Here is a 21,803-nt window from a genome sequence, read left to right on the forward strand (position 1 = left end):
TCGGCTTCCTTGATTACGATGCCAGAATTGTTTTGGAGGCTGTTTATGGCATCTCTTTCTGCATGGCTGAGGTTCTGCTTTAGGTGTTGTTGTTTGTCAATTATTTCAGCCTGCCTACGTCGACGGAAGCATTCAATGTAAAAGTCCAATGAAGAGTTCCGGCCCTCAGGGGGTGTCCATGTGGAATTCTTTTTTCTGGAGTTTTGTAACGATGATTGTGTATTGCTGGGTTGGGAGGGTGATGGCTGCTGTGATGGTGTCTGTTCAGTGCTTTGTTCTTCATTTTGTTCAGCAGAGTAGTTGAATTCTTTCAGTCTTAGGCGTCTGAAATAGGCCTCCAGGTCTCCACAAAGTTGTATGGTTTGTGTGGGTCTGGCTGGGCAAAAAGATAGTCCACGTGAGAGGACAGATTCCTCTGCTGGGCTCAGTTTATGGCTGAATAGATTGATGATGTTGCTGGGTGGATCCAAAGTGTTCTTGTTCTCTGTTGCATGCAGGATTTTTGAGAATTTGAAATCTTTTGGTGCTACACCTCTGAAGATGCCAGCCACAGCTGCTGGCGAAACGTCAGAAACTACAATGCCAAGACCACGGCTATACAGCCCGGAAAATCCACAACAACCATTGTTCTCCAGCCACGAAAGCCTTCGACAAAATATGCAGAACACCTTGTTTAGAAGAAACTGAGTATAACAGCAAGCAGCAGCACTAACACATTTTTGGCAAAAATAAAAGCAATCACACAGAGCACATACTTTTCATAGCTAAAAGAACCTGAACATTAGCTTTGAGTGTTTTCTTCAGCTGACCAAATGAAGCAAAGTTACAATGTATAGCTGTTAGCCTTTACAGTCTGTAATTCTCCTGAAAGAGCCATGTTGATCAGAACTCATATTCAGTTCTGAAATGCTTCTCTTCCATTTTTCATCTCCCATTAGCATGGTAGAAGTGATACAATGTACTCTAAATCTCCATGAAAATGACCAGGAAGACATGTATATTCTAGAGTCCAATCTGGATACTTCTGCAAACAAGTATGGGCTGGTAACTTACAGCTTAATTTTATTAAAGGGAGAGACCTTTTTCCCCAACATGGACTTTAGGAAGAACAAAGGATCATCCCCAGTGAGTTGCACACTACTCGCTTCTATTTAAATGATATAAACCAGGAGCCACAAACCATGTACAACCTATGGGGACTTTTAGAGTTTTGAGAACATGCAGTAGGTGTCATAACAAAATGGCTACCACTGATGAGGGGAAAGGGCCAATCACAAAACGTTAGGAGGCTCTGAGGAAAGTGTCCTGCTACAACAAAGGCAGCTTTTTCCACACGGGTGATCCATGCAGACACAAAGGCAACCTTCTAGTCTTGTCTGAAGCACATTAACATTGTTATTTTAAACTTCATAATACAGCACATTGTACTCCAGTGAAGTGCAGGAAAGACAGGATTGGTTCAGGCTTTGGGGAAGAAGAAAACTGGCACCAAAAACATACATTAGCTGTAGCACTCACAGGTACCACCTTGAAGATCACTAGTATTAAAGAAAAATAGGATAAGTGGTTTATCAGGATGCTCACCTAATGCAGTCACCTCCACTGTAACTGGCAAGGACGTTCTTTCCGCTACCTTATACCAGCTACCATTGTACTGTGGCACCCACAGAGCTGCTTGGCAGAAATAGTAGCCAGAATCTTCAATGCCCATGTCACGTACCAACAGGTGGTAAGAGCTTCGGTCTACCTGGCTGAGGCTGATGAGAGTAGAGTCACTAATTACAGAGTCACGGTCCGCACTCAGCAACATCTGAGCATCCGCCATAGGGCCATCAGGTGACTCACTGTAGTACCATGTGACCTCGGCTTGAAAAATACCACTTCTATCCGTCGTGAAGTTGCAGGTAAGGTAGAGCGAGTCTCTCTCCGTTACAGATACATTACTTCTGGTGATGAACACACCTAAAGCTGAGAGGCGGTGGGATTCAAGACCAAAACACTGTTATTTTAAACTTCATAATACAGCAAGTTATGATAAGCAAGATTCAGGTCCAGTAGCTGTCTGCAGTGACGAACCAAAATATGAACCAAACAAACTGGGCTAAAATTTGTCATGGTTCATGAGAAATGAGCTCCCATGAACCGCTGGTTTGCAAACCACGAACTGGCCCAGTTTGTGACAAACTTTGGTTCATATTTTGGTTTGTGCCCTCCTCTAGTAGCAGTTTAAAGGCAATCTAGATTTCCAGGGTATGACATTTAGGGAGCTCTGACTCTCAAAAGCTTATACCCTGGAAATTTAGTTGGTATTTAAGGTGCTACGCTCTATGGTGATTAACAGGATTTCATAGTTTGGCAGAATGCACTTCTAAAAACAAATCATAATTTCACTTCATCAAGGGACTGTCTTGCTTGTTCTTTCTCCCACAAAAAGACAACTGCGTGCCTGTATCTTTTGCCATCGATGTGCTCGGACACTCATATATCCAGGACATGAAGTACAATATCATCTAAAAGAAGAGAACATTGCTAACTTCACACAACCACAGATTTCTGTTTCTTTTAGCCCTAAACATTCTAAAGCCATTTTGCACAAATACCCTGAACGGAGACCTGTATAGCAAGAAATTATAGAAAGGACATCAACAATGACACATAGGATCTGAAACAAGTTACACCACCATCATGGAGTCCAAAAAAAGCTATGCAAAAATACAACCAATATGCTGTTTTTTCCAATTGCATGATCTTCATATTCACTAGTAAACTTGGGTAGGTATTTCATGCCATATTAAGCATATTTAAGACAGCAAATAGCTGTGGGCACTCTGTCATATGCTGAGCTACAGAGAATCAGAGCCCACAACTTTCACGTACAGTGTTGTTTTTCCTCTCTGATGTTTCATGAACTCTTCATATCCCTCCCTCATTATCATGCCACAGATATAACTTCAGACAGTCATCATTTCATGCACTCACCTGTTGGCTGCACCACAACTTTAGCTACATCCACACTCTTTTCTTGGATCTTCTGCCATGAACCATCTGCATCTTTAACCCATTCACTCACTCGACACCTGTAGGCACCCTCATCTGATGGAAGTGCCTGAGACACAGACAAGCGGTAAATGTCATTGGCCATGGCGTCTAAACGCACATCTCCGCTGATATAGCGCTCATTATACTCTGGGCCAGGCTGGAACTTGCCCTCATGCGTTAGAGAGAGGATTTCTTGCCAGGCAAGGGCATTCCTAAATTCCCATGAAACATGAAGATGGGTGTGCTCTGAGGAATTGGTGGAAGCTGAACAGCGCAACTGAAATGAATCTCCTTCCGATAAGTTCCATGTAGACATGGACCGCGTTTTTGACCCAGTCACAGTTAAGCCATCTGTAATCACTATTTTAAAAAGAAAAGATTATCAGGCATGCCATTCATAATAATACATGATTTTACATAAAGGTGATGCTGAAACAGAGTCACACTGTGGTAGTTTGTCATGAAAAAAGATGACTAATGAATAATTATACAAATGACTTTGGCAAAAGCAAAACAAAATCACTCATGTCAGAAAACAAGAGCAAAATTTTTAACACCACAATCTTTGTATCTCAATCAATTGTTCTGCCACCATAAGGGACCATCTGTTTTACAAGTATAAATTGCTTCCTCCCCCCACTACACTATATTTATACAAACACAAGATCACTGAGAAAAAACAAAATGCAGGAGGAAGCATTTTCAACCAGATGGTTTTAAGCTCAAGCCGTCAAATAATTTCACGGGGCTCTATGAGGTGCAGCTGGCCACAATGCAAAGCTAAGGCTCCTGCCACTTGCAGGGCACCGTGTGCCTCTGAATGTCTAGACAGCTGCTTGAGGAAAGGTACAGCTGTTGCAAATTGGCTCTAAGATTTCAGTCACATTGACACAAGATCAGGCATAACAAAGTTCAATGGGACTTCCTAATAAGCATCAATAGAGGGGCACATCAAATATTAATATGCAAGCTTAAAATGTATTAGACTTAAGAACATGTTGTTTTCTGCTCAATGATAACAAGTTTGCAGATCTTTATAACACATTTTTTAGACCTAAATGAAAAAAAAATCCCTCCTCTTTTATGGAAAGATGACAAGAATGCAAAGTATAAGACAGACCAAGTTAATTCTCCCCAGTCAGTCCAAGTAAAGCTTGCCAGGTTATGCTAAGACCCAATGCCAACTGTAAATACCCCTCACCCTGTAGAAATACCTTTGACTTCGACTGCAGCATTGTAATTTCCATGAAAGACAGAATCGGTGCTGGGGGTAGTGCAACGATACACCCCTTGGTCTGCAGGACGAATGTTTCCAATCACAAGTTCCACAGCACTGTTGCTGTTGCGCCTCAACTTGATGTCTCCACGTGTAACTCGATCTTGATATTCCTGAGATGTGAAAGAAGGATCCCACGTACTTATTATATCTACAAATTTAGAGTCCTGAGCAGGGTTTGTAGAGAACTCCCAGTCAAAGTTCTGCTCACTGGGTCCATCATATTGAGTAACATTGCAGGGAATCGCCACTTCTGTGTCCTCAACTCGTACTAAGGGACCAGCAGGCACCTTCACAATGCGCCCAAGGGCTGAAGCTGGAAAAGGAAACAGACAATAATAAACTGAATCACATTTTGCCAACAGATTTTTTTGGACACGATCAAAACACTTGCATCAAGTCTGCTTGTTGCAAGCCATATATCCAACATGCATTTGATAGGTTTCTATATATAATTTGTGAGGCGTAAGATACAATTGTAGAAATACTTTACCAAAGTTCTCTCTTGAACTCATTAGTATTAATTTAGGAATAACATTCTCCCCTGAACCTGTATAGCCAGGTAAGCCCAATCTTGTCAGATCTCAGAAGCTAAGCAGGGTTGACCTGGGTTAGTAACTGGATAGGAGACCTCCAAGGAATGCCGAACATTCTCTCAGATCTATTTCCATTTATGTAAACTCAAACCAATTTGTAAATCTTCCTCCTAGTTCTTCATGTAACTTAGAGATGTGGAGTCCAAAACTAACAACAGTGAGTAAACTTGAGCCATTCATCTGCTAGAAATATGATAGTTACTAATATCGGATTCAAAAGCATTGGGTCTCAAATAGGGGTGTGCACCCAAAAAAGCTTCGGGTAAACCTGAAGTAGGAAAAAGCTTTGGAAAAACCCAAAATGAGAAGTGGTATGTTGCTTCAGATTCAGGTTTCTAAGTTGCTTTGATATGCTCCGTAAAGATTTGGAGCATACTGAACTGATGGGGGGGGAGGCCCACTCCCAGCCTTAAACTCCCACCCCCACCCTTTAACCCCATCCCCCTACCCCACTTACCTGGCCAGGTGGAAGGCTGGAGCCAATGCCACATTGGCCAGCTGGCCGACGGAGAAGGCTTTCCCTGCCACCGGCGTGGCTGGCTGGCAGACAGGGCCTTCCCTGCCACTGTCGCCACACAGCCACAGTCGTCGCGGCCAGCTGGCTGGCAGAAATCACTGCTGCCATCACCGCCGCCGGAGGCCAACAGGGAGGTGGGAGGACCGCCTCCTCCAGCACAGTGCCAGGTAAGGGGGGTAAGGATAGGGAATGGGAAAGTTTTAAGGGCCCTGTCACTTGCAAAATGGCCCTTTAAACTTAACCCCCAGGGCCCCAAAGCTTCCCGAAGCATTACGAATGCTTCAGGAAGCTTTGATTCAGAAATACCGAAGCTTTCCGAAGGGCCTGATTCAGGTATTTTACCCGAATCAGATACCCAAAGCACACCCCCCTAGTCTCAAACCATTATGCTTTCCCAATAAAGCAGTTACTATATGCCCATTTGAAACAAAACTGAAAAGTGCAGGTTTAATTCCCCCTAACTTCTCTGTTATTTATTTTAAAATACTATAAAGAAAATTACCAACCAGGTTCTCAAGTAACATCTTCACTGTTGAGAGGTTAATAATGCAAACAATTATTTCAAAGGTTCAGCAACCAAACTACGGCACTCAATTAATATATGAAATATTTGTTTTACTCATCTGTAAACGGCAAAGGATTTCTTCTGCTTCTGTTCACAATAAACAAAATTTAAACTGATGTAGACAAAGAAGTTTTATTAACTAAAAGAGAATAGCTGTACTATAATTGATACTTTAGATTTTCCAAAAGTGTGCATTTCTGACATGTGACTATGAAAACAGGTGCAAAGAACAGAGCATGCAGAAAAGGGTGGTGCCCCTTAAAGCTCTTGAAAGTCATCCATCAAGCCTTCATTGGGGATGGGCCTCCCTAGCCAGGTGTGGCAAACACTCAGTGCTGCAATACAGTTAAGAGGAATGAAACAAAGAGGCAAAATCAGTAGTAAGGATAAACACCCATATACATTTATTACACTAGTTTTAACTTCTATTACTGTAACCATATGAAGTGATTTCAAAATAATCCTACCTATTCCTTACCCTCAGTCAACCAATACACAATTGAGAAGCCATACATGTCTACGGTTTAAATTGCATGTGCAAAATCTATTTATGCACCAATGATTTCTTGTTCTAGCTTCTAATACAACAGCAAAATGTCTTAAAACAAGGGAAGGAGTGTGTCAGGCATTTTGCTCCCTTAACGAGAGTTTTTATTGTAAGTACATATGCATAATGATTTCAGAGTAGCTCACAAGCATACTGTTTTCAAGGTAGGCACAGATCTTCAAACGTTTCTAAATGGACTCCATCACAAAGACTTCTTTCCCCCCAGTTGTCACTTAGGATCATTTCATCCACAAAGTCAAACACACAGACTTCCCTCATACAGTACTTCACTCCTTCTCCCCCACCCCCCAGAACAGCTATGAGCAACACATGAACAGCACAGCACTCTTTCCCTCAGAACAGCTCTGACTAAGTGGAATCAGCTGCCTAGGGAGGTGGTGAGCTCCCCTTCACTGACAGTTTTCAAGAAGAGGCTTGATGAATATTTGTCAGAGATGCTTTAGGCTGATCCTGCACTGGGCAGGGGGTTGGACTAGATGGTCTGTATGGCCCCTTCCAACTCTATGATTCTATTATTGTCTCTGCCCCCTAGGGTACAACTACCAACCAATCATGACACACTTCACTCTCTCACCCATCTACCCCCCCAACCCTTTCTTCTTTAGAAGCCTCCATTTCTAACTACAGTAAACACACATTAAAACCCCAACTTAATTACAAAAATAGAACACACAAACTGTTTACACATGGCACAACATAACGGGGGCGGGGGGAAATAATTACTGGGGTTCAGACGGGCCTGGATAAGGTTGCAATTCCCATTACCATGAGGAAAAAAATTGAGAATAAGATGCAGATTATGCCTGTGATCATTTATAGAACGTTATTTTCCTCTATCTACATTATCTATTGCTCACATTTTCTGAGATTTGCTAGAGCTAATCAGAACAGAAGCATTGTTGGAGCTACAATCTAAAGCAACATGCTAAACTGCTGGACCTCTTTTGCACAGGTGGGAGGGAAACTGGGTGGGGAGAGCAAAGAAAAGTACTATAAGACAGTGAAAGTAAGTGCTGCTGCTGCTGCTGCTTGTAGGATCTAGCAGATATATGTTACATGTCTAATTCACTCACAATCAATCACACACACTCTCTGCTGCCTTGTTTGGTGGTGTCTATAAGTACAAATCAGGCAGCCATAAACGTAAAAGAAAAGGTTCTAGGGATCCGCAGCAGCCAGCAGGTTTTTTCTGCCACTGCTCAGCTGGCCAGCAGGGGGGGAAATGGTGGGAAATGGGAGGGGGCCGTCAGCAGCATCCCCAAAAGCTGCAGTAACTCCCCATGAGCCCGAAATGGATGTCAGCATGTTGCAGAAGATGGCAGGGGAGCTCTAGTACACTGATGTCACTTTGGGGCACATGGAAATGACATCAACGCATCACTGGTGACACAGTTAGTACCCCCCAGCCCTGCCAGTTACCTAAGAACCCTTAAAGTGACTGTGGAAGGAGATGAAACAAGTTTCAGCAAGTTAGCACTCATCAAAAATTGCAGGTGTTTCACTAAGGGGCAAGAATGGTTAAGCCACCTAGGCTTGTCTACTGACTGAGAAGTTGCAAGAAAATTGACTTTCAGGGGCTAGTTCATGATTTTGCAATGCAAGAGGCCAGAAAAATAAAAACTTTATTTAGCTCAATTAATTTAAAGCTTAGAGCAATTAGCTTAAAAGCTTGTTAATTGGTCTAAACCTGCAGCCACAATGATCCATTAGAATTTTTTTTTTAAAGTAGTCGACAGGATAATCCCTTTCTAGTGGCCAAAAAATCTCACAAAATAGCAAACTTGTAAGAATCTCAGGCTGAGTGTTATTATTAAAGTAAAGCTGCAAAAGCAGGCATTTCAGAAATGTAGGACAGTAATTTCACAACTAAAACAAAACTTTTTATGGTACATGAGACTGTAGTGAATTGTTTGAGGGACTGTGGTGTTGGGGGGGCGGGGGTGATGGAGGCGTTTTGCAAGTTTGTACCTGGCCTGAAAAAATAATGCTTGGTGTCTTGAAGGGAAGACCTATAAAATCAAGAAAAAAACAGAAAATATGCACATATAGTGACACTTATGAAATGTAAAGAAAAATATGAAATTTCATAATTGGTGCATAAATTGATTTTCTTTGCTTTTAATTAGTGTTAATTGTTTTGCATTGTTTTTACATTATTCCCACCCGCCTTGGGAGAAAGAAGAGTATATAAACAAGCAAGCAAATGAAAGGAGCATATGGACAAGAAAGAAGAGTAATAATTGCCTTGCACTGGGCTTGCTCCGGATCCCAGATCTCTTCTGCAGCTATGAAATGGCTTTGGCAGGATCTCTCACTTACTAAGAATGCTAAGCAAGCGCTTACAGCTCAATACTTTCCATAAAAGGAAAACTGTTTCAGACACAGAGACACTCTTCAAATTTCAACCTACAAACAAAATCGTTCAAACAATACGTAACCCCTGTTCTGTATATTATATGTTTAGCTTCTTGCAATATTGCAACATCAGCAGCCCTAAATGCTGACTTTTGTCTTTCCAGGACAACTTATTCATAGTACCACAAAGTAAAGTAAAAACGGGTCCAAAATTCATTATTCCCTCCCCAAACACACACTTAAAATCATAACAGTCTCAGGGACAAGATGGGGTGGGAAGAACATTAATAAGTTGTTTATTTCCCCATCAGTGCTGGAGAAGCCAAAGCTTAAAAACGTAGCAGCTCAATATTTCACATAGAGGGGAAAATGAATTAGCAGCTGGCCAGTCAAATGTGGCTCGATCAAATATTGTGAAATATTACCAAAAGCAAAGTATATCCCAGCACAAGTATGCTATGTTAATCTGGTCTCCAAACCTCGTCTCTGAACTCTGAAGAAATCTGATTTGAAGATTATGAAAAACCCTGAGTCCAGCCTGTTACAGACCCAGCCATGACAGACAAGAAAATCATGGTCAACTGGAAGCACCCTAATCATGTGATTCCAGGGAAGGCCATTTGTAGACTATTAGGGGTGTGCACCAAGAAAATTTTCATTATAATTTTGGATCTGGGATTGGGTAGGGGGGTTATTTTTAAAGTTGTTTTTTTTCCAGATTCCAGAGTTCAAGACAATTATTTTCAACGCTGAATGTATATATGGATCTGGGGCAGCTGTTTACAAAGTTAATGGCAGCAAATTTGCACAGAACACAGTCTTCCCACTAATATAAAGACCTCCAAAGTTCCAAGCAGACTGAACAGAGAGGGTTTGATTTTACAGATTCCCAAAGTAGATTCCTCTCTACACAGCTACAGTTCTCTCTACTGCTTCCTAAAGTGGCCATCAAGCAGCAGGCTAGCAGAAGAGCTCCAGCCTGCCCTGGCATTTAAAAAAAAATTAGGCATTTAAAAACAATTGTTGCATTCTATTCAGAGACTCGTTAGTGCAGAACACTGCAGCTCATTTATTATCAAAAGCTAGGAGAAAAACAAGTATTACTCTCATTCTGTAGTTATCCCACTGGCTACCTATCAGTTAGTGGGCTTAATTCAACGTATTGACAATCACATATAAAGTTCTTCACAGCCTTGGTCTGAGAAATTTACGGGATTGGCTCTCTCCTTATGCTCCAGCACACCAGCTTCATTCATCTGAACAGAACCTTCTGTAGGTGTCACTTGCACATGGACACAATCAATAGCTGCCCGTACACATGCATTCACTGTTGCAGCCTCCATCCTATGGAATGGCCTACCTGAAGAGGTCAGGAAAGTTCCCACTCCCCTGGCTTTCTCATTGGCTATCAGTTATTCTTGGGGTGGAGCTGCTGTATATATATTGAGTGCTTCTGTTCAGTCTGACTGTGTGTGTTGTGTTCCTGCTAAATAAAGAGCTGTTGAATTACCTCATGTCTGAACCCACTATTTAACACTCAGATAAGAGTAAAAGAGGAAATGGTCTCAAAGAGATGCATAAGAAAATAGACTTCTCTACTATATACTGCCTATTGCTGTAAGTATAATCATACCGGATACTTTATCTGTTGTTTAATATATCAGTCTTAGAATTGTTTATGCTATTTTAGAATTTCTTCAACTCTATATTAGATTATTGCTAATTTTAAAGCTTTGCAAATTTGCATTTATATGCCCTATTATATTGTTTATTGAAATGTCTTTGAAATTGAATGTACTGAGTTGCACTATGTAATCTGCCTTGAGTCTGTGAGTGAAAGGCGGACTATAAATAATGTAAAAACATAAAATATATACATTTCATTTTCCTACTCTTACAGTGACTGACAGACAATACATTTTTTTACTTTTCTGCTGAAAAGTGTATTTGCCATCTTTCCTTATTGTGGCCTATTGTTTTCTTTCACAAAGAAAGGGAGGCTTCCTTTGCAGAATCCCACCCCCCTCCATCAACCTGCCATTATTCCCTATGGGAAATGTTTTCAGTGGGGGCCTGGTGTAGTTATTTTCCAACCAAATGACATCAAAATTGCAGCAAAATGAGGGCTGTTTCCCTAGTAAAGAACCTCCAAGTTTCAAGTGAATTGGGCCAATAGTTCTAATTCTACAGGCCCCTGAATAAGGTGCCCCCAAGCTTTCAATGGAAGTGGTCTACAGCTCTTTGCAGCTTGTCTGCAAAGCTTATTGGCTGGGAGCACTCTCATGTGAGGATACAACTGAAAGGGAGAAATGCCATTTCCGAGGAACTCAGCAGAATCAAAGGAAAACACTATTACGTGTCCAAATAGTGGAATTTAGGGAGGGGAGGGGATATTTCCAAGCATCTTGGATTTGTGTTACCGTTCCAGAAAACCAAGGTAATGACAATAAAGGCAGTGATAAATAAAAACAGCTATTTCTGTTTATATTTTTGACTTGGGAATTTCATTATGCACGCCCCTAGAAACTACATTTCAGACATAAGGGGACATAAAAATATAACACTAGAAACATATCCAAAAGTGCAAGTTTGATAGTACAATGAACCAGAACAGCTCTGCATGGGTGGGTGATAAAGATGGAATAGAAAACCAAGACTACTTTGGTAAGAACACGATGGATACAGAAAGTAATTTTCTTGGGTGATAGCAGTCACGTTGATCCCCCACCTCAAAGAATATGAATGGATAACTATCCTCTTTTCGAGCTTTGTCCCTATTTAATTCTGCTTTTGGTTTTCTTTCTTCTCCCTTCCCCCTAGGTTACTGGGATTCCAAAACTATATTGAGGGCTTAGTTTAGCTTTTAACTAGATAGGTTGGAAGTGATTAGGAGAGCAGACTACTGTATATTATTGCCTTCTCTCTGTTCATGCATATTATTTTGTCTTCTTTCATGTATTACAGTTTTACTTACATGTTCTTTTTCATTGGGAACTTGATTTCACTAGCCATTAGAAACATTAGCTAATACTAAAACAAAAAACACAGCATCTGTATTTTCTCTAACACTCTGGATAACCAATAAAACAGATTGTTACATCATCTTCACTATAGTATTTATTATAATGCCTTTCCTAAGGGCATATCCACAGACACAGAGATACATTTTGTAAGGACATGAACTTCAGTTTCGTATCTACATAATGCAGCAGGATTAACACTATAAGATGACTTTCCAGTTTATATGCCATAATATTTTTTAACCTTGTTGATGTAATAATCCAATTACTTGGCATTTATTCAAAAGGAAAAATGTTATACACTTAAAAGGAACTTTTAACTTTAAAAAGACCGAAGTGGAATCTTCCAAACTTGACAGAACTCTAGAATATCTTATTATACCAGTACCATTCAACATTAAGATTACTTTTTCAAGAATACAAGGTAAGCATACTTCTAAGGCCATTTCACACATGCTTTCTACACAATATCCATTCCATTGTTCTGGATGACTCATGTCAGGTCCGTGATAGAGGTGTGCACTTATGAAGCCCTGGATGTCTAGTTAGCTTTCCCATTTCAGATCATTTAATTCCTAGCACAAGACAACCTCAACATCGTTTTAGGTTCATTATAAGTTTAGTTCACAAGTGATACTGTTACAGAATCTTTGCTTGCATTTTCATTTTTTATTAAAGCACAACTATTATATTTTTAACACTGACTAACTCAACAGAAAACTATACCATCCATTACAGCTGCAGAGATAATTAAAGGAGAGCGATTACATGAGTTCATAAAAGTATCTGACTCAAAGATAAGCAGGTCACAAACAAGGAGCCCCTTCTAAGAAGAAGTTGCCAGTCGATTCAGCTTCCCATATTTAAAGATTTTTAAAAACATCTCCTAACAACATCTAGATATCCCACTTGATAAGGGAGCACATTCTTGGCTAATTAATGTTTAACTTCAAACACTAGACAAAGTTATCTATACTTAAAATATATAAAATTGTTAGTTCATTCTTGATACTTTTTATCTTAACAGTTATTGAAAAACAGTAATTACAAGTTTCTCATACCATATGAATATCTGTTGGGCCTCAACCAATACACCCCATTTTTGAACTGAATCTTCACTTCTGTGAAGTTGGACATTCTTGCCATTCTTAGATGCTTCTGCACGTTGGCCTCACCACATAATATTTATTGCTATGAGTTAGCTTTCAATTAATACGCCATATAATTGTGTTACTTCTTTGTATCTTGTGCATCTCCAAGACTATTCTATTCTGTGTCTCTAAACTCACTTATACCATGTTCAGCTGAGAGGCTATAGCAGCTCTGTTCTCTGGTGGGTAAAAACCATCCTCCATGATCTTTCTGGTGAATATTTGTGACACCATGTTTTTCACATGTGTGTGTGTGTGTGTTGAATGGTACAGTACATCTATGGCACTTCATTCACCTCTGGTACGGATCACCTGCTGAGGACAGGTGCCCACTGCATATGTATGTATGCCGCAGAATATGCATGTGTGTGCCGTCACGAGGCAAAGGTCATGTAGGATGTGCAAAGTGTTTCTATTTATGTAGATTCAGCTAACCGGCAAAGACATTCAAATACAACTAACTACATTTGACCTTATCTAACTATAACTAAATTAAACAGAACCAAAAATGGAATTTCAAATCTCAAACTAAATACTCTGAAATGACAAGTACAAGATTTTAAGAGTCATGGCTGGGTTCATAGATCCAGAGGAGTTAGCCACTCTTTTTGATATGGCTGGGTTCTACAGCTATCAGTTGAGACACATTAAGAACTAGTTCAGTTTCTTCCTATCAGCCTCCCAAGAGTCAACATTTGGATGGAAGTTGTCGTAGAACCTCACAATTATCAGGAGACACCAGCAGAGAGGTCAGCCACTTAATATATGGGGAGCGGGGGAGAGAATTCACCAGTCTTAATCCTACTAGAAATCCAAATATTACAGAAAGTAACAACCAGGCTCAATCCTTAATAGGTGAATAGATGCATTTAGTTAAAACATATAGTATAGAGAAAAATATAACTTCTCATAGGAAATTCACACATTAAGCAAAAAGGAAGTCACGTTTCTTTAGTCTAAAGACCTAGTTGCTCAGAAAGACCGCAATATTCCAAAATGAAAACATCAAAATAGATGATTCTGGCAAGGTCTGCATATTTATACAAGGATTAGCAGGTTGTATTCAACTCTTCTTTTCTTTAAAGGTCAGTATGGCTCTTGTCCATGCATCAACTGAAGCACTGTATCTTGAATTACACTGGGGAAAAATATCAAAGGTTATTCTACCTTTAAGAAGACGAAATAGGAGAGATGTTTGCTTATAAGAACTTTCTGAAGAATCTGAAAGAAATTTATTCTGAAATGAAGCAAATTATTGAAGAATTAACTAACCATATATGAAACAAACCCAACCTTCACAGTACAGTGATTTAGTTCAGTGGTCCATCATACTAGGTGTATATTCTGCGTTTAGTTCTACAACATGGATTAAGTGGCAGGAAATCAAACTTAACCTGAATTAAAAAAAACACAGAGTTGTTTTTAAAAAGTGGGACAGAATCAGTAACATTATTTGAAAGTTTGTTGAATGAAAATCCAAGCAAAACCTTCCAAAATCAAAAGATTACTAGTTCAGACAAGCGTTCAACTAAAAAGTTATGATGGCGTTACCTCCAATGTCAACCACATTATTAATATGCAAAGTCTAATGTCAGTGATTTTAATCACCTTCTTAGTTCAGCAACAGTGTGAATTTCCCAGATAAACTGCATCAGTTGGTCAAAGTCATAGCCTTTATTGGAATGAGCTGGAACAAAGCCAGAACTATTACAATTATGGCTTGAATCCAAGGCAAAAAACAATTTTGTAGCCTGACCACCAGGTTGGTGGTCAACCTAAAAACTACACAGCAGATTAACTGTCTCCCTTTCACAAGAAGCTAAGACTTCATAATACTAGAAGGTTGCACTTGACTATATATACTCCCCACAAGACTGCTTTATCTATGCAGCCAACATCCCAATTCAATTTATAACACTGTAAGGTTAGAGTTGGGTGTTACCAAGTTATGAATCACCTTAAAAAATCTGAGATGGATGAGATTCTGCTGATGCAATGATGATGGACAAAAAACCCTTTGCCCCTATCACTGTTCACCCCACAGGCCCACAAATGGGCTGTATAGCATGTTGTTTTAATTCATCCCCAGTCTTCCACCAACAGTGCTCAAGTAAGTCTCCTAATCCACTTTTTTCACAGGTCTGGCACTGCACAACACCAAGGCTGAAAAGCAACCAAGTAGAACAACCTCACCACACATATTTCCCCAAATAGGGCAGACAGAGACTGAATACCGAACTAGCATTTCCACATATCCTTGCAAGTTTTCCCATACTCCTTCCACCACCACACCACCACCAGGATCACAGAAGGTTCAAGAGGGTCTGGCAAGCCACTTAATTTGGAAGAAAGCTCTTTCAAGATGAAGGTGGCTTCAAACTTTGCTGAGCCGAGTGGCTGGATCCACCTCATTATATATCAGGCAACAACCTGCACCAGCCAGCAATGTTGCCCTCCCTCCCCCAACCTCCAAAAACAAACACTTATTTCCATCCAGAGACAGGTCTCCCGTCATCCAACCCCCACATTAAACAGTAACAATAATGTCCGACCAGTACAACATAAACAAGGTCACTGCCCTTGGTGAGAGGGCCATATTTTAAAGGCTTCCAAGTCAGAAGGAGATGACAGCAGAAAGAACTGAATCAGGGGCAGGAAACAAATTAAAGTCCTCCCTTCCTATGTACTTACTTCAATCCTCTGTCGGCTCTCCACAATGATCAGAGGACAAACAGATTGCAACAGGTAGGAAGGAGGGCTGGATGGCTTGATCCCCCTCTCATCCACAGTGGTAAGGAAGGAAGGGTTCCTTAAATCTGAGAACAAAAATTTCCTTCACATATTCCATACTAAGACAAAGACTGGAACCCTTGATCTGTATCCAATAGCACACTTCCCACCATACCCTTACAACTTACAAAAATACTACTTATTAAAAACAAAAAAAAACGTGTTTTGTTCCTAAAATTACAACTCTGCATTTCATTTTGTTATAACTCATACTAGAAATAGGCTCCTCTGGACCAATTATTTAGGATAGATTGCAGTCTTGTGTTCATCATTATTTACAATACTACCTATCCTTTAGTAATCTGCAAAGATAACATATATAACTACATTTACTATCAGATTACGATATAAATATCTGGAACACATTACGCCTGCAATGGGTTTCTGCAGGAACCACTGAAAAACGTTCTGAATTATCATTCCCAGTTACTGTGTTTTGCTTTCTAGAGTAATCCCCAAGTGTTTAATGTAGACAGGCATGCCCCTAAAATCCAGGATGGAGGCTAACCTATATTTTTAACACTCAGAATCCAGGGTTTGGAACTGTACATACAGAAATGCATTTGAACTGCAAACTTACATTTCTTTGTGGTCATACTATTACTGATGACATAACTGAAGGAGCCTAGGTTCCTCTTTCAGTACCAAAAAGTGTTTTGCCGAAGTATCCAAAAAGCACACCACTCAGATGTGCATTCATACACACAGGGCCAAGCCATGCACGCATAAAAAATAAACAGACTTTGAAGAGTTAAAATTGCATGCAAATCAACACTGAGATGTTGGTTTGCATGTAAATTAATACTAATACAATACTAGTTCTATTAGCTGGCCATAAGTGTTACAATCTTATTTCTCTATCTCTATTAGCCTGAAACAGTTAATTCTCATACTTAACATCTATTTTTCCTACCAGTAAAGGAAAAATCTCAAAACTTTTTTTTTTAGTTTTTATAAAATACCTGAAAATGGCATGTTTACACCCTCAGTATTATTTATGGAAAGAATCTATCCAATTACAACCTTTATTTCCTACTGTGCTTTGCAGCTGAACAAGTAGGTTAGGCAGTCTGAAAGGAATTTCAGTGTCAAATTCTGCTACTATTTCAAATACAATTACTTAAATCTAATTAGAGGAAATTTGCCTTGCCCTCAACCTCACACATTTCTTCTCCTGCTTCTTTTGCCCTAAATTTTTATTTCCTTCTCTTCAGTAGACCTGGTGGGGTCAATCCTAAATAAATCGGCAAGTTTTTCCCATTCTTTCCAAGATATAGCAGCACTACAACCTGCCATCTTACCATAAAGACAGAGTGTGCAGGGAGAATGCCACTTCATTAGCTGAGCCAATCTTGTAATCTTTATGGGAAAACTTTAATCAGTCTAGAAGCAGCAACGTATCATCAGCTTGAGCCATGCTCTAAATGCCACTGCCCAACAGCACAGATCTGCCTTCCAACTGTGATACTGTCTTCAAACAGGACCTGATGATTTTATGTCCCAAGAGATCTACAGAATCCTATCCCAGAATGTTGGTAAAGGGCAAAGCAGAACACATTTTCGCTACAAAAACACTGCTTGCTCCCTGGAGGCTGATGCGGGTTTCTTAAAAAACTGATAATGTGAAGTGCTTATCAAAAGGAATTAGCCTGTGTGTAATTGCTTAAAACCTATTATCACCATCATACAGGAATAGTGTATATTGCATCTTAAGCAATGCCTCAGAAATGTGATTGGGGGCAAATTGTGTGAGCTTGTTCTAATCCAAGCATAACTTCCGTTATGGAAAAAAAATAGTGGCACTTTATCCATGCCCTAACCATGTAGCTACTAGAATACATTCTGGTTATTCAAATATGTTCTGGGCAGTAGCTAGAGATGAATGCACAGTTTATTTATGCTCATACACGACCTTCCTCCACCCTCATGCACAGACCCATAGATTAAAGACTCCTTAATGGTCATTCCCAGTAACTGGATTAATCCATAGGTAACTGGGAAGACCTGCACTAAAGAACAATGTTGACAATTAGCATTTGTTCTCTAAGACAACAGAGAGAGCAGCAGCAAAACAACTTAAAGTCTTCCTGGATCACTCATCTATTCTAGACCCCTTTTAATCTAAGCTTTAGGCCAGGCTACATGGAGGACATGGTGCTGGCAGCTTAAGTCAATGATATCTGTTTGAATATGGACAATAATTATCTGTTACTCCTACTGGCTCTGTCAACATTTGACACCACAGGCCATGCTATCTTGCTAAGGTGTTTGGAGGCTGAAGTAGGGATTAAGGGCTCTGCCTTGGATTGGCTTAAATCATTCCTTATGGGCAAGTCTCAGAGGATCACTGTTGACCAACTGTCATCAGTGCAGGACTTATCTTGTGGGGTTCCTCAGGGCTCAATGCTACCCCCATGCTAGTCAATCTCAATGTAAAACCCTTAAGAGAAATCATTTGTGGAGCAGGCTGTCATCAGTATGCTGATGAAGACACCCAGCTCTATATTTCTTTATTCAGCCTGATGATGCTGTAGAGATGGTTAAGGGTGAACACAAACTGAATGCTGACAAGATGGAGGTAATGCTAGTTGGGAAGGTTGAATTCTTGAGGGACATTATGTTCCCCACCTTTGATGGAACCCAGCTGATTCTCACTAGTTAAGAGCCTGATGATGATAAGTTAAGAGCCTGATGATGATGATGCCGCCACCACCAACAGTGCACTTACATACCACTCTTCTAGACAGATTAGTGCCCCATTCAGAGCAGTGAACAGTCAGTGTTGTTATTATCCCCACAATATAGGTGGGGAGCTGGGGATGCTGGTTTACCCAAGGCCACCTACTGCTGACAGTGGTGGGATTTGAACCAGCAGAGTGCTGATTCACAACCCAACGACTTAATCATTATGCTACAGCAACCTAGGGGTTATACTGGATCCAGCATAAAACTGGAGAAGCAAGTTGATGCAGCTGCCAAAAAAAATCTACTAGCTTCATTTAACCTATGTAGAAGAAGGTCCCTGCCTTGACTTTGCTGTTTCTGGCTACATGGATCCCTGCTATAATTACCTCGAGGCTAGACTATTGACTAAACTATATGGGTCTGCCCTTAAAACCCACTCAAATTCCAGTTGGTTAAGAATACCATAACTCAATTATTATTAGTCACTAGACAGAACATGGATGCAGTCACTCCACTAGCTGCCTAACAGTTGCCGAGTTTAATTCAAGGTTTTGGCTATCATCTACAAAGCCTTTAATGGCCTTGGACCCCCATACCTGCAGGATCTCCTCTCCCACTATGCTCCATTGCAATAGCTTCACTCTTACGGGGGGGGGGGGGGGAATCCTACTAAAGTTGCCGCTTTGCATATGGGAAAGAACAGCAGCTGCCTGTTCATGTGCATTCTCAGTGGTGGCTCCTGCCTTCTGAAATGGCCTACCTGAGATCAGGAAGGCTCCCAAATTTCTATCATTCTACAGAATGGGGAAAACTGTAATGATCAAGAAGACAATTTAAACAAGATATTAGAACTGTAGTAGAATGGAGCAGTCCAGGAGGGCGCCTTCATAACGGAATAGGGCTGTAGCCCACTGCAACTTGTGTTTACTTCAATGTTGTATATCTTGTAATCAACTTGTTACTACTGTTCTTAGTATATCTTGCCTTAGGTAGTGTGTTGTTCATACTGTTTTCTAATTCTGTAAATTCAGTCCTAGTTTATTATGCTCTTTATACTATTTGATTGCTGTTTCCTATAATCTACCTCCAGTCTCAACAAGGCAGACTATAAAAGGTAAATAAATGAATAAAGTAAGCCAGGCTTGTACTTGTCATGAACAAACTACAATTTGCTTGCAATCTCTGAATAAAAGCTGAGAATGAGAGTTGTGATGTCTCTTGTTGAAATATCACCTTAAGGCATCATTCTCTGAGTTCCCAATTCTGCAATATAATATAGGGTCATTAAGATCGTTAATGTCTTGTGAAAGCTTGTGACCTGCACTCTATAAATGTCATGTACTCCTATTATTGGCTTAAAGTGGTAAATATCAATGACAATTTCATAGGGAACTTCCATAAATAAAGATAGCACTGTGACTTGATGGCCCTTTCTACTACCACTGCCACAAAAATGTAGATAGCAGTTCCTTTAAAACGTATATTTAAAATACACCCCCAGAAAACACAGCTTCCCCACTTTGCTTTTTAGAAAGTTCAGATTCTCTCCTTCATGAAAGATGTTCTACCACAGCACTGTACTTTATGTACACTGTACTGAGGCCCTCTACCCTTGAATATAATTGCACACATCGTTTTCACAAGCAGCAGCTATTTGTCCCAAACACACATTTTCTTAGCCTTAGGAATTGTGACTCTTGTGTATGGTTCTCTTTCTCTCTCTTTCCTCTCGCCTCCACAAGACACCAGTGGGAACACAAGAAGGGAAGAATGACCTGTTCCCTTCAAGAAACCTCAGTGTAGTTACTGCATCATCACTGGCTATTTGGGTTAACAGATCTATCTAGTTAGTTTGTAGGACTAGGCCAGGGGTGTGTTTTTTAAGTGGACACGGGCTTACAGATGTGTTCTTATAAATCAAGTGCTTGTTTCTTTACAAAGCCAGAACCTTGTACCCACCAGTCCAGTGAAGAACTCAATTTTCACCTTTATAGTATATTCCTTCCATTTCATGATAGCTCTTATTCTCACCACTACATCTCTAAGGAGGCAAGAGGAACAAGCTGCTGCAACTTTTGTACAGTGAATGCTTTCAAAGTAACTTTTTTTGGCTTTGGAAGCAGTTTCTTGCAATCAGCCAATTTGCTACCAGCTCTTGGGGAGTCTGTTTCAGGTCATTCAACACCAAATAGCACTCTTAAATGTATTAATCACCAGATGTGGGGAAAAGAAAGTTCATTACTTTTGGCAAGGAAGATTCACATATCTACCACAGTCAGAGAATATATGTATGTGAGCAGGCCACTGCCTCATCTTCACAGCTTTATATGATCTGTTTTATAAACAAAAGAGGGAGGGAGATAAAGTTACAGTCCCAAATTGTTCTCAGTTCTACCAAGGGCAAAATGTACTTGTTTGGGCACAGATGCCTGCTCTAGTTACTAATAGAGGAACTGACTAATGAGAATAGTGCTGCCTTTCACAAGAGGCCTATCAATGATTGAAAAATTAACCAGAGAAATAGAAATCACATTATTATTGCACTCTTATGTAAAGAAACATAAGTCATATATGGGATTTGTTCCCATTTCATACTCACAACAATTCTGTGAAAAGGCTAGACTAACAGCCACCAACAGGCCCCAAGTTATCCAGTGAGTTCCAATACCCTATTTCTTTATAAAGCAAATAGTGGCTACTGTAGCATAGTGGTTAAGTGGGTGGGTTGCGAGTCAGCATTCTGTTAATTAGAATCCCTCTACTGCCATGAGCACAGCAGGAGGCCTTGAGTAAGCCGCTCCCCTCAGCCCCAGCCCCCTAGTTGTATTGAGGGGATAACAACACTGACTATGTTCACAGCTCTGAATGGGCACTAATCTGTTTAGAAGAGTGGTATATAGGCACTTGATGATGATGATGATGATGATGATATGCTCTCTATCCAAGTGAAGTATTTCATCAAACACTGAATTCCAGCTTCAATATTACTAATGTTTAATAGTTCTTATTAAACTTGATATCTGAAGCAAGAAATTTTACCAAGGACAAATTCCAAAAAAACAAATATTGTATAAGAGAAAACTAAGCACTATTTTAAATAGCTTAAAGCTTTGTTCCAAAAGTCAAACAACACATATTTTAGACTCAAATGTATCAACAGATGCATCTTCATTTTTATTTTGGAATTTATATTCCACTTCTGTTTTAAAAAATTAATTGAAGGCAGGTTACAAGATATCAT

General features: G+C 40.0%; 1 protein-coding gene across 2 annotated transcripts in view; it reads right to left on the minus strand.

The window, feature by feature from the left end:
• The window catches only part of PTGFRN (prostaglandin F2 receptor inhibitor), a 115,765-nt gene that overhangs the window by 62,915 nt on the left and 31,047 nt on the right, over positions 1–21,803 (minus strand). For both annotated transcript variants that reach the window (XM_054974027.1, XM_054974028.1), the window contains exons 2-4: positions 4,254–4,631; positions 2,980–3,399; positions 1,585–1,968 (exon numbers count right to left, since the gene is read on the minus strand). In XM_054974027.1, coding sequence (XP_054830002.1) covers positions 1,585–1,968; positions 2,980–3,399; positions 4,254–4,631 — 1,182 coding nt within the window. The remainder of the gene's footprint in view (positions 1–1,584; positions 1,969–2,979; positions 3,400–4,253; positions 4,632–21,803) is intronic.

Source organism: Eublepharis macularius, chromosome 3 (genome assembly GCF_028583425.1).
Source record: "Eublepharis macularius isolate TG4126 chromosome 3, MPM_Emac_v1.0, whole genome shotgun sequence".
Taxonomy (NCBI): domain Eukaryota; kingdom Metazoa; phylum Chordata; class Lepidosauria; order Squamata; family Eublepharidae; genus Eublepharis; species Eublepharis macularius.